The sequence below is a fragment of the Rana temporaria genome, chromosome 2 (genome assembly GCF_905171775.1).
Source record: "Rana temporaria chromosome 2, aRanTem1.1, whole genome shotgun sequence".
NCBI classification, from domain to species: Eukaryota; Metazoa; Chordata; class Amphibia; order Anura; family Ranidae; genus Rana; species Rana temporaria.
In genome coordinates this window covers 508,006,438-508,020,905 of record NC_053490.1, presented here as the reverse complement: position 1 = coordinate 508,020,905, position 14,468 = coordinate 508,006,438, and the positions used below count along the sequence as shown (strand labels likewise).

General features: G+C 45.2%; 1 protein-coding gene across 1 annotated transcript in view; it reads left to right on the top strand.

The window, feature by feature from the left end:
- The window catches only part of SETD4 (SET domain containing 4), a 70,099-nt gene extending 57,151 nt beyond the window's left edge, over window positions 1-12,948 (top strand). Inside the window, exons 9-11 of the mRNA XM_040338945.1 lie at window positions 440-520; window positions 6,895-7,018; window positions 12,664-12,948. Of these exons, the coding sequence (XP_040194879.1) occupies window positions 440-520; window positions 6,895-7,018; window positions 12,664-12,795 (337 nt within the window). The 3' untranslated portion in view covers window positions 12,796-12,948. The remainder of the gene's footprint in view (window positions 1-439; window positions 521-6,894; window positions 7,019-12,663) is intronic.
- Window positions 12,949-14,468: the final 1,520 nt, after the last annotated feature.

Below are 14,468 nucleotides of genomic sequence, written 5' to 3'. Positions count from 1 at the left end.
CCTGCTGCTCTAACTTACGGCGGCGTAGTGTATCTGAGATACGCTACGCCCGCCGAAATCTATCTGAATCTAGCCCATAGTATATAGAACCAGTGTTTAAAATAATGCTCACATTATAAGGTGCTTAAACCGGCACATATACAACCCGCCGGTGTTAGTATTGGAAACGCCACCGCCTCGCTCGTGTTCTGAAGCTGGCGTGCGTTCCACCTACCGGGACTAGAAATTATGCGTCGGATGTTCTGCCTCTACGCACGTTTCCTCAATCTGATGTCATCAGTAAGCTGATGTGTCCCATTGATTTATATGAAGGATGATTTTTTGTTTTTTTTTTGTTTTACAATCAGTCCACTTAAAATAATTGCTAAATAATGTCATAGGGTGGAATAGAATAGGTTAAAAAAATTATTCAAATTTTTCTAATTATGTTTTATTTTAGAAATTTGACATTTGGACAGGATGGGCCCACCTGGAAGCTTCTAACAGCTCTCAGACTTCTGTGTCTGGGTTCTGAAGAATTGTAAGTTGCTTTTTCAACATTTTAATTCCATTGTTTTTTTTATTGAAAAATTAAAGGCATAGTCATACATAAATGCAGTAGAAAAGCGTTAGACAGCAACAAAATGTACAATGGGTTGTGAGGAACAAGTACAGATAACCATACATAACAAATTACAATGGCAGACAAGTGATATACATAGCAACCATCCAGTGCAAACCACAACGTAAGACATAACCGGTATTAGGTCCCCGCTCTCCGTGTGCCCCAACGGGAACACACTGGGGTGGATTCAGCAAGCAATTACGCCTGCGTATCCATAGATACGCAGCGTAATTGCTAAGTAGCGCCGGCGTATCGACTTTCTGTATTCAGAAAGCTCGATACGCCGACTGTAGCCTAAGATACCACTGGCATAAGGCTCTTATGCCGTCGTATCTTAGGCTGCATTCTGACGCTGGCCGCTAGGTGGCGTTCCCGTAGTTGTCAGCGTAGAGTATGCAAATTGCATACTCGCGTTGATTCACAAACGTACGCGCGCCCGGCGTTCGAGTTTTACGTCGTTTGCGTTCGTCGCTTTCTGCGTAAGGCTGCTCCTGCTATTAGGAGGCGCAGCCAATGGTAAGTATACACGTCGTTTTTTCCCGCGTCACGATTTTCGAAATTTACATTGTTTGCGTAAGTGAATCGTGAATGGCGCTGGACGCCATTTACGTTCACGTCGAAGCAAATGACGTCCTTGCGACGTCATTTACCGCAATGCACGTCGGGAAATTTTCCCGACGGAGCATGCGCAGTACGTTCGGCGCGGGAACGCGCCTAATTTAAATGATCCACGCCCCCTACGGGATCATTTAAATTACGCGCGCTTACGCCGGCCACTTTTACGACACGCCGCCGCAAATTACGGAGCAAATGCTTCGTGAATGAAGCGTAGCTCAAGTAATTTACGGAGGCGTAGCGTAAAAACGGTACGCTGCGCCGCCGTAGTAGTGCCCGCCCCTACTTGAATCTACCCCACTGTGCCCAGAGGTTCGAGGACTATCATACTAACCTTTTTCAAAAAAGAATTATATATATATATATTTAAATATATGTTTTATTATTATTATTTTTTGTATGTGTACAAGTGTACAAAATTCATCTCGGTATTTCTAATTCATAGCAAAATGAAAATATTTCAAGGCTTAGTTCACTTTTGTATTTGGTCCTTTATAGCTAAACTATGTGCCAGTAAGATAATGTATTACGTCTTTCCCAAGATTACTATCATGGTTACACATATTGATTTATATAGTGCCATCAGTTTGTGCATTGCTTTACATATACACAAAATGACAAGGATTGTCAAAGCAATGTCTAAGACCCATTTCACACACTTGTTTTAGCGGCGCTTTACCGATGTTTATTGCCCTGTACACACGATCGGTTCGTCTGATTAAAATGGACCGTTTTCATCGGACGAACCGATCGTGTTTGGGCGTCATCGTTTTTTTTCCCATCTGTGAAAAAAAATAGAATCTGTTTTAAATTTTTCTTATGGTTAAAAAACCGATAGAAAAAAACGATCGTCTGTGGAGAAATCCATGGGTCAAAAATCCACGCATGCTCAGAATCAAGTCGACGCATGCTCGGAAGCATTAAAGTGGAGTTCCACCCATAAATATAACATTACATCAGTAGTTTTAAACAAATGTCATTAGTCCTTTAAAGCCCTGTACACACGGTAGGACATCCAACAAAATTTCCCTTGGATTTTTGTCCTAATTGATTTGTCCTGCCACACCCATAGCATACACACAGTCAGACTTTTCTGCAAACTTTTCTAAAAGTTTCCTAACATCACATGTTTTTTTTTGCTATTTTCTGCTCTTTACCGCCACCCTTTGGTTAACTTCTGCTATTGTTTGTTGCTTTTAACATTGGTTTTGAGCATTCGTATTTGCACTTTGTCCAAAAGTTGGTTGGATTGCTGTACACACAGTCACACAAAGCACCATCGGACTTTTGTTGCCGAAAAGTTGGTCCGTTCGCAGACCCAACTTTTTGTTGGATGAAACCAGAAAAAGTTGGTCTGATGGAGCGTACACACGGTCGGACAAATTTGAAAAGTTGCAGATTTTGAAGTTGGTTGGCCAAAAGTCCTACCGTGTGTACAGGGCTTAAGAAAACATTTTTTTTTTTTTAGATGCCTTCAAAGTGTTGTTGCTGGGCAGAATAGTTAATCTTCCCACTTCCTGCACCTAGGTGCTTAATGCTTCCTAACCTACACCCCACAGACTCCTGGGAATGTAGTGGGTGTAACTTTCCAGGAGTCTGTGCACTCCCCAGTCTCGAAGAATCATGTGACTTGGACAGTACAGGTGCTGAAATCTGATCTGAAACCTATTACACTGCTTGTGCAGCACTGAGCATGTGCGAGACCTGCAAGGCTGAAATCCAGGAAGTCATACAGTCTGGCTTCATGATGCCCACACTTAAAATGGCCCCAGTCAATTTCTATTTTATAAAGTGTCTAAATCAGGGGTCTCAAACTCAAATTACCTGAGGGCCACAAGACAAGTTTTCATATGCCATGGGGGGCCGCATGCAAACTTTCAAACTTCAAAAAAAACAGTACTGGTGTCAGCGAGCGCATTATTACCACCAGCACTGGTGTAAGTCAGGGGTTGACAAATTTGCTTGGAATCTAGGAGCCAGCTAAAAAAGTTAGGAGCCAGAAAACGCACCCCGTCCCGACGAGCTTGCGTGCAGAAGTGAACACATATGTGAGCAGCGCCCACATATGTAAACGGTGTTCAAACCACACATGTGAGGTAGCGCCGTGATTGGTAGAGTGAGAGCAATAATTCTAGCTCCTCTGTAACTTAAAACATGCAACCTGTAGATTTTTTTTAAACGTCGCCTATGAAGATTTTAAAGGGTAAAAAAGTTTGTCGGCATTCCACGAGCGGACGCAATTTTGAAGCGTGACATGTTGGGTATGAATTTACTCGGCGTAACATTATCTTTCATAATATTAAAAAAAATGGGGATAACTTTACTGTTTTATTTTTTAATTAAAAAAAGTGTAATTTTTTCCCAAAAAAGTGCGCTTGTAAGACCGTTGCGCAAATACGGCGTAACAGAAAGTATTGCAACGATCGCTATTTTATTCTCTAGGGTGTTAGGATAAAAAATATATATAATGTTTGGGGGTTCTAATTAGAGGGAAGAAGATGGCAGTGAAAATAGTGTAAAATGACATTAGAATTGCTGTTTAACTTGTAATGCTTAACTTGTTATACCAACGGCCACCACCAGATGGCGCCAGCTCACAAAAAAAAAATTTTTTTTTTTTTGCTCCCCTCACTTCCACCCTGCCTGCGGGCCATTTATAACTGGTCCGCGGGCCGCAAATGGCCCGCGGGCCGGTACTTTGAGACCACTGGTCTAAATGCTGTAACAACCTAACAAAACGGACCTTAGTTTACAGACTAACTTTACTAGAATACATTAAGCTTGTGTATTACAGGGGTATTTATATTTAAAAAGTGAAATTGTGGCCGGAACTCCGCTTTAACTTTTTCTCAGCACGTCGTTGTCTTTTACGTCACCGCGTTGGACACGATCGGATTTTTAACCGATGTTGTGTAGGGAAGACTGGTCAAAGTCAGCTTCATCGTATATCTGATGAAAAAAATCCATCGGTCCGTTTTCATCAGACAAACCGATCGTGTGTACAGGGCATAAGTGGCACTTTTCCGTTGCTAGCGGGGAACTTTTAACCCCAAAGAAGGGGTTAAAAGTGCCCGTGTTGCAGCGCTTCCAAAGCACTTTTCATGCACTTTGTGCTGCCCATTCAGTCCAATGGGTGGGGCGTTTTGGGAGTGCTAAATACAGCGCTCACAGACCACCCCAAAGATGCTGCTTGCAGGACTTTTCCTAACGTCCCGCAAGCGCACCGTCCCAGTGTGAAAATTTACACTGAAATGAATAAAAGGCGGTTTATTATTATAATACAGGATTTATATAGCGCCAACAGTTTGCGCAGCTCTTTACAACATCAGGGAAGACAGTACAGTTACAATAAAATTCAATACAGGAGGAATCAGAGGGCCCTGCTCATTACAGTCTAGAGGGAGGGTTAAGTGGAACAATGGGTAGTAGCTGTGGGGGGTGATCAGATGGACAAAATTAAAATACAGTTGTTAGTTGTGGGCTTCTCTGAAGAGGAGGGTTTTGAGGGATGCTCTAAAAGCTAATAGAGAAGGTGATAGCCAGAACAGATTGGGGTAGGGAGTTCCATAGGCTTACAGGCGCTATTTCTATCACTAAAATGCCTGAAAACTGCCTCAGTGTTAAAGGGGTCTAAGTGCTGGACCAGGCCACTGGGGGATTTTTACTAAGGCTGGTTCCTCACAGGCATGTCCGTTGTCCGCAACCACCTGCTTAGCAAGGGAACTCCCCGCTGAGCAGGATGATGACAGGTCTCTCCCCAATGTATCTCTCGGTTGCCTGCGTTCAAACATTTTTTACAGGTAGCTAGTCAGTCAGTATTAGAGCACAATTTAATGGCAAGGCAGGGATGGACTGGCCATTGGGACTACAGCAGGGCCATCTTTTCCATTGGGCACGCTGGGAAGTTGCCCGGGGGCCCTGCTTGCCTGGGGGGCCCCACCGGCTGCCCAGCAACCCCAGTAAAAAAATGTGGAGAGTGACGGGTTAGAACTGCCCATGCCCAGTTTGCGGAAATCACAGAGAAGATCCGGTCCTCCACGAGTGCGGGGGGTTGCTGATGTAAGGGGGGAGTGAATGCAAAAATGTAAGGGGGCACTGATATAAAGGTTCCCCCTCCTATATTAGTGACCCCCCTTACCTTAGTGTATTTACTCTACGGAAGGTGGTCTCTGGTCACCAGAGTGCCCCCCACATCAGAGTTCCCCTTTACATCAGAGTCTGCAGGATTCCCCCTTACAATGCAAGGGGGAACTCAGTCTGCGGACCCTGATGTAAGTGGGAAAGAGAAAGCAGTGGACTCTGATATAAGGTGGTCTCTGGTCACCATAGCCCCCCTCCACATCAGAGTTTCCCCCTTAGATCATGATCTGCAGCGTTCCCCTTTACATAAGAGTTCCCTTTCACTGTAAGGGGGAATCCTGCAGACTCTGATGTAAGAGGAAACTCTGTGCTGGCTGGGTTATAGTAACCTGACCTTCATGTCAATGAAGAAATTTTTTTTTTTTTTTACTTTTGTTTAACTTAAACACATCGCTAAAAGCACTAGCTATATGTTTATAGTTTAAATACTGACATTTGCATTGTTCGGCACTGAAAACTGTAATTTTAGGTACTTTTTTCGCAGTGGCAGTAAAAAATGTGGTTCTGCCAGTAAATTTTATGATTTTTGTCAGTAAATTCTCGAGCGTGATTGTGTAAACAGGGCCCCAGTGCACTGTATTGCCCGGGGGCCTATAATGCTCTTAAGATGACACTGGACTACAGGGAGTTTCCCGGTGGGCCGATGGCTCAGTGGGCCAGCTTCGGTGACAGCGGACCGCCGCCCCCCTCCGCTCCTCTGTCTCTCCCTCCCCGCAGCGCTAACCTCCTCTCCCTCCCCGTAGCGCTCACCTGGGGGGAAAAAAGAAGCAGGGGGAGGAGCAGGGGGACTACAGAGGAGCATGGGGGGGACCAGAAGGAGCACGGGGGGAGGGGACAGACAGCTGACTCAACAGCTATGGCCTGGGAGTTTCTCACTTCTGCCTAATCTTGTCCCATAAGGGGGGGCACCAAACTGATTCTTTGCCCCGGGTGAAATAATGTCTAGCTTCCCCACTGGTACTGCCTATAAGAGTACCAGTACCAGCCGTTCTACTCTAATAAATAGAACGGCTAGTGAAGGGGGAGAGGGGGCTTGGGTGGCCGGGGGGGTGCAGGAGTTGTCCGGCTGCCATGGGAGAGACCTGTCAAAGTGGGCCAGTCTGGATGAAGTCCAGGGCCAAATTTCTGTCCCAGTCCAGCCCTGTGGCAAGGTAAGCAATGACACTCACAAGATAAGGATTCAAAAAGGGCTCATCTGTATATGGCATCTCTCTTGATGTCTAAGGCGGGCATCCACGCGTTGCAGGGGGTCCGCTGTCGCTCCTGTGGCCACCAGGAAGTCGGCCGGAGGTTGGAAGGTTGCAATAGTAGATTTTAGCTAAATGGTTGGGGGGACCAAAAAAAAAATATCTCGACTGCTTTTTTTTTTTTTTTACCACCCCCTAATTGAAAGAGGCCCTATTCTGTAATCCATTATGTTTTACGGGAAGGTAAAATGAAGGGGATGCTTTTTGCAGTAAATATAAAATTCACTATAAAACCCGCCTGTTTTTCTTTCCACTGTGAGATCTCAGTATAGTTTTGTGTTGTTTTAGCACATACTGGAAAAAAGTTCTTCTGGGAAGTTTTGTGTCGGAGTCCAACGAGAAGAGCTGCATGGAACTTGTGAGGAAGATTTGCCAGCACTTACTAGAACAGACTTCATGGGCTCTACAGAAGGTGAGTCAGGCAGACGCTGGAATACAGCGATCGTCTTTAGGTTGGCGTTTGGCTTGTTCCTGAATGTATGACCTAAAATGTTAACCCTTCAGTTCATGTTTTTTTATTTTTTGCGCTATAAAAAGTAGCGGCAGGTGTTTTTTTTTGTTGGGGGGGGGGGGGCACAACAAACAATTTCCCCCCCTCCCCGTGGCACTTCACACCTCCCCCCAGCTGTCTGCCGGTATACTGCCACTTACGCCATTGGCGGCAGGGATCGGTAGGCACACAGCATCAGGGATCGGCGGGCACATCGGGTAGGGGATCAGGCTGCGGCGGGCATCTGGCAACGTCTCCTTTGTCCTCAAGGCCCCGTACACACGAGAGGATCGATCCGCTGGAATTTATCCGCGGACCGGTTTCAGCGGATAGATCCCCTGGTGTGTACAACCCAGAGGATTTTTATCCGCGGATATTTTTCGGGCCGATGGATTTCCAGCGGATCAAAATTTCTTAGCATGCTAAGAAATCGATCTGCTGGAATCCAGTCCAGCGGATTGATCCGATGGTCTGTACAGACTCACCGGATCAATCCGTCCGAATCCATCCCTCGCATGCGTCGTAATGATTCGACGCATGCGTGGAAGTCCTTATATTACAGCGTCGCGCACGTCGCCGCGTCATCATCGCGGCGACGGCGCAACACGTCACCGCTGAGGGAATTCCGCGCGGATTTTGATCTCATGGTTAGTACAACCATGAGATCAAAATCCACCAGAGGATTTATCCGCGGACCTCTCGTGTGTACTAGGCCAACTCTTCTGAGGTCATGGTGGCTTCCGCCGTGCATCTCCTCCCCTCCGCCTAGGAGTCCAATAGCATCACCTGTCCTTTCAGCCAATCGGGTGTCGGCTATAAGACCTGCTTCCTGATTAGCCGGGAGGAGGATCAGTGTTGCAACAGCGAATATTAATTTGCAACACAACTGGATGGGCTCCGGACACAATGTTTTGCGCCCCGAGCCCACCCTATTTTGAAGCCTATTAGAGCTCTAATCAGGTGCTTCAAAACCCCCCCCCCCCCTATTCCCACCATAGAAAGTCATGCGCCCGGCGTCCTGAAAGGGGCCAGCGCATGGATAGGGAGGCCGGCGGCAGGGTTTGGGTGCGCACGCAATGCACAGGCCACCCACTGGCTATATACAAAAAAAGTCAGACAATTTTGAAAAAAACAATATTTTTTACTTTTTGCTCTAAAACATATCGGATAAAGAACATTAATAAATCACATTTCTTCATCAATTTAGGCCAATATGTTTTCTGCTACATATTTTTGGTAAAAAAAAAAAAAATATCCCAATACGCGTATATTGATTGGTTTGCGCAAACGTTGGGAGCGGCGATGACAGGAAATATAGTCGAGGGGACATGGTGGCGGCGGTGGACGGGACCGAAGCGGACTTCGGGGGCTTCGATTTCAGGTAAGTGACACATAATGAGCTAGTATGCAGTGCATACTAGCTCATTATGACTTTCTTTCTTTTGCAGGTGTATTTTAAAAAATAAGGACAAACAGAGGGTTTACTTCCTCTTTAAGGCGTCAGCATAATAAGACATTTTAGCCAATTTCATGCTCCCAACTTTGTGGGAACAGTTTGGGGATGGCCCTTTCCTGTTCCAACATGACTGCTCACCAGTGTACAAAGCAAGGTCCATAAAGACACGGATGAGTGAGTTTTGGGTGGAGGAACTTGACTGGCCTGCACAGAGTCCTGATCACAACCCGATAGAACACCTTTGGCATGAATTAGAGCGGAGGCTGCGAGCCAGGCCTTCTCATTCAACATCAGTCCCTGACCTCACAAATGCTCTTCTGGAAGAATGGTCAAACATTCCCATAGACACTCCTAAACCCTGTGGACATCCTTCCCAGAAGAGGTGAAGCTGTTATAGCTGAAAAGGGGGGGCCAACTCAATATTGAACCCTACGGACTAAGACTGGGATGCCATTAAAGTTCAGGTGCGTGTAAAGGCAGGTGTCCCAATACTTTTGACAATATAGTGCATGTGTATTTTTAACCACTTGACCACCAGGCACGTAAACCCCCTTAATAACCAGACCAATTTTCAGCTTTCGGTGCTCTCACAATTTGAATGACAATTACTCAGTCATACAACACTGTACCCAAATGAAATTTTCGTCCTTTTTTTCACACAAATAGAGCTTTCTTTTGGTGGTATTTAATCACCGTTGGGTTTTTTATTTTTTGCGCTATAAAAGAAAAAATACTGAAAATTCTGTAAAAAAAAATAATTTTTCTTTGTTTCTGTTATAAAATTTGGCAAATTTAGTATTTTTTCTTCATTCTTTTGCATAAATGTGAAAGATGAAGTTACGCCGAGTAAATAAATACCCAACATGTCACCCTTCAAAATTGCACACGCTCGTGGAATGGCGCCAAACTTCGCTACTTAAAAATCCCCATAGACGACGTTGCAGGGTATTGTGGGGTATTGTGGGGTATTGCGGAGTATTGTGGGGTATTGCGGAGTATTGTGGGGTATTGTGGGGTATTGCGGAGTATTGTGGGGTATTGCGGAGTATTGCGGGGTATTGTGGGGTATTGTGGGGTATTGCGGAGTATTGCGGGGTATTGCGGGGCATTGCGGAGTATTGCGGGCATTGCAGAGTATTTTGGGGTATTGCACAGTGTGGGGGCATTGCAGAGTGTGGGGGCATTGCAGAGTGTGGGGGCATTGCAGAGTATGGCTGGTACTGCAGAGTATTGCACAGGGAGGGATCGATGGCTGGATCTGTGACTGCATGTGTCACAGATCCAGCCCGCAGCAGCTGCTGCTGCTTCCGCTCTCTCCCCTCTCCTCTCTCACACTGTACCGTTCGGTACAGAGAGGAGAGGGAGGAACCGGCGTCATCACATGACGCCGGTTTGTTTACTAGTGATCGCTCCGTCATTGGACGGAGCGATCACGTGGTAAACCGCCGCTATCAGCGGCGATTTACCGTGATCCGTGATCAGCCGGGTCCGGAGGAGACTCCCGTGTGCGCGCCCCACAGGGCGCGCGGGAGCGCGATTCTAGGAGGACGTACATTGACGCCCTCCTAGTGTTAAGCAACCGCCTTGTAGACGTATTTCGTCTATAGGACGGTTGCTAACTGGTTAATGATATATATATATACACACCCACACACACACAGTTGTGCTCATAAGTTTACATACCCTGGCAGAATTTATGATTTCTTGGCCATTTTTCAGAGAAAATGAATGACGACACAAAAACTTTTCTTTCACTCATGGTTAGTGTTTGGCTGAAGCCATTTATTATCAATCAACTGCGTTTAATTTTTTAAATTTATAATGGCAACAGAAACTACCCAAATGACCCTGATCAAAAGTTTACATTCCCTGGTGATTTTGGTCTGATAACATGCACACAAGTTGACACAAAGGGGCTTTAATGGCTAATAAAGTGGTTGTAAACCCTCCGTTACTTGTTTTACCTACAGGTAAGCCTAGATTAAGGCTTACCTGTAGGTGTTTGCAATATCTCCTAAACCTCCACAGTTTAGGAGATATTTACCGCAAAGCATGCACTGTTGTCTACGAACTGGGGTATGTAAACTTTTGATCAGAGTCATTTGGGTAGTTTGTGTTGTCATTATGATTTAAAAAGAGTAAACACAGATGATTGATAATAAATGGCTTCAGCCAAACACTAATAACCATGAGGGAAAGAAAAGTGTTTGTGTTATCATTCATATTCTCTGAAAAATGGCCAAGAAATCATAAATTCTGCCAGGGTATGTAAACTTATGAGCACAACTGTGTGTGTGTGTGTGTGTGTGTGTGTATATATATATATATATATATATATATATATATATATATATATATATATATATATATATGTATATATATATATCTCATTAAAAATACACATGCACTATATTGTCAAAAGTATTGGGACACCTGCCTTTACACGCAGGATGTCTCCAATTTACAAGCCGACCTCAATGCTCTGTCTAATTGGGCGACTGAGTGGCAGATGAGGTTTAATGTTGATAAATGTAAAGTTACTGTAAAGTTAAAGTGCACTTGGGGGCTAAGAATATGCATGCATCATACATACTAGGGGGAGTACAACTAGGGGGATCTGTAGTGGAGAAGGATCTGGGGGTTTTAGTTGATCATAAGCTCAATAATGGCATGCAATGCCAAGCTGCGGTTTCCAAAGCGGGCAAAGTCCTTTCTTGTATTAAGAGAGGTATGGACTCCAGAGGGAGAGATATAATGTTGCCCCTGTACAAATCATTAGTAAGACCTCATCTGGAATATGCAGTTCAGTTTTGGGCCCCAGTTCTCAAAAAGGACATCGGAGAACTGGAGAAAGTGCAGAGAAGAGCAACCAAACTGATAAGAGGCATGGAGGAGCTCAGCTATGAGGAAAGATTAGAGGAATTGAATTTATTCACTCCTGAGAAGAGGAGAATTAGGGGGGATATGATCAACATGTACAAATATATAAGAGGTCCATACAGTGAACTTGGTGTTGAGTTATTCACTTTACGGTCAACACTGAGGACAAGGGGGCACTCTTTACGTCTAGAGGAAAAGAGATTTCACCTCCAAATACGGAAAGGTTTTTTCACAGTAAGAGCTGTGAACATGTGGAACAGACTCCCTCCAGAGGTGGTTCTGGCCAGCTCAGTAGATTGCTTTAAGAAAGGTCTGGATTCTTTCCTAAATGTACAGAATATAACTGAGTACTAACATTTATAGGTAAAGTTGATCCAGGGAAAATCCGATTGCCTCTCGGGGGATCAGGAAGGAATTTTTTCCCCTGCTGTAGCAAATTGGATCTCATGCTCTGCTGGGGTTTTTTGCCTTCCTCTGAATCAACTGTGGGTATGGAGTTGGGTGTATAGGATTTTACTGTGTTTTTTATTTTGTTTTTTTATTTTTTGTGGTTGAACTGGATGGACTTGTGTCTTTTTTCAACCTGACTAACTATGTAACACGCACCTGAACTTTAATGGCATCCCAGTCTTAGACCGTAGGGTTCAATATTGCCAGGGTATGTAAACTTATGAGAACAACTTTATATGTATGTGTATATATATATATACACACACACAGTGGAACCTTGGATTACGAGCATAATCCGTTCCAGGATATCAAAGCGAGTTTTCCCATTGAAGTCAATGGAAACGAAAACAATTAGTTCCGCATTGACTTCAATGGCATGCAATACCGCATGCGGCCAGAGGCAGGGGGGGGGGGGCGCCGGAGAGCTTTGGAAATGGCCGGAAAGGCCCGAGGACAGTTCGGCTGACCTCGGAAAGACTCCGTTCACGAGCCATTCTAAGGTTTGCCCAGGTCAGCCGAAACGTTCCTCGGGCCTTTCTGGCTGTTTCCGAACGGCGCCGATCAGCGTGGTTCGGCTCCAGCGCCCCCCCCCCCGAACCTCAGGCCAAACGCGGTACTGCACACCGCTTTGGCCCGAATCCTGCTAGTTTTGCGAGACAACTCGCGAACCGAGTTAGGATTTAACGCTTGTTAACCGCGTTACAATCCGAGGTTCCACTATATATATATATATATATATATATATATATAAAATCGTTTTTTTTTTGTTTTTTTTTTTTAGATCTCTGCTTGGAAAAAAGAACGCACAACAAGTCACCATCTTGCCTTGGTGGAAGAATTACGACTGGAAGAACTGAGGATTCTGCAAAGTTCGGACAAACTTCTACAGAACGGGGTCCTTCTGTCACTGTAGATCTGTGCTTGTATGTGATGTTTACATATGCACATGTTTTACAGCCGACTCTCGCCCTTTTCCAGCATACCTCATTTTAAATGTAGCTGTAAATATTTGTATGTTGGGGGCTGCACTACATAGAAACACAAGGAAAGAAGAGTGAAAAAAAAAGGCCGATGCCCATTAAGTTTTATTTATGTTAGTTCTCATGATATTACTGTAGATCCAGAAAAGGGCAAAGCTAACTGCAGGGAGGCAGCTGTCATTTTATTCCTACAATGGGAAAAAATCCTTTCCCTCTTGACCCTGGACAGATCATTTCTATAGAGACCCTGATAAGTAAGTAAAAGATTTTAGCGAATCACATACCTGTAAAGAAGAAGCAGAATACTTACTTTTCCTTCAGCCCACTCTGCTGTACTCTGCGCCGATCCTGAGTAATGGTCCAATGAACAATACTGGGAGTGTCGATCTCCTTCTTCCCTCTCACTGTTTTGTCCTGCCAACCTCCCCATCATTACTATCCCCTGTAATTCATGGAGTTCACAGGAGAATCGGTAAGCACTGCAGGGGAACGAGCAGATTCACAAAATCTGCAATACTCACCTCCCCTCTAACAGTCCGACATCCGCGGGGGCGGGGGTCCCTTGCCAATGCTGGCACCTTCTCCCTTGCTTCTTCTGGATGCCGGGTCTTTGGCTGTTGTGAGATGATGCAACTTCTGTGCATTCGCAACTCAGTGTACATTTTATAGAAGAGTGTGACCAGGCAGGTATGTTTATATTATTGCAGAAGGGACATTGCATGTATAAAGAGCTCGCCTGCTCATAAGTCTTTTATTTTTAGACTTTAGTTACACTTTAAGTGTTCGTTTGCCAGTGGACTTTGGGAGACCAACAACAGAACAGAGTTAAAGAGGTTGTAAAGCCTAAACATTTTTTACCTTAAAGTGGAGTTCCACCCAAAAATGAAACTTCCGCTTTTCGGAACCCCCCCCTCCCCACCGGTGTCACATTTGGTGCCTTTCAGGGGGGAGCAGATACCTGTCCAATACTGGTATTTGCTCCCACTTCCAGACATAGATACCAGCGGGTGGCTCGCGTATCTACACCACTTCCTTCATCCCCCCGCTGCCTTCTGGGAGACACACAGGTCCCAGAAGTCAGCAGTGACCAGTAAAATCGAGCAGCGCGAGTTGTGCATTCACAGTAGGGAACCAGGAAGTGAAGCCGCAAGGCTTACCGAAGATGGCAGTGGCAGCACACGAGAGGCGAGCGATAGATCGACTTTAGGTGCCGACGTCACGGGAGCCCTGGACAGGTAAGTGTCCATATTTTAAAAGTCAGCAGCTGCAGCATTTGTAGCTGCTGACTTTAAATTAAAAAAAAATTGGCGGACCTCCGCTTTAATGCATTCTTTGCATTAAGGTAAAAAAATGTAGGTGTCAGTATCTTTCCCCCACCCTTTTACTTACCTGAGCCTTAATTCGATCCAGGGCCGTACACGTCTGCAGCTCTTCTCTCCCCTCACTTCCGGGTCTCGCTGGCTTTGCTGGAGAAACAGGAGCCTTTGGCTCCCAGTGCTGTCAATTAAAGCCATTGACGAGGGGGCAGGGGGTGGGGCCATGTCCCAATGTCTGTGTTAATGGATGGAGCAGCGGGGCTCAGGTGCGAGCATGCACGAGTGCCCTC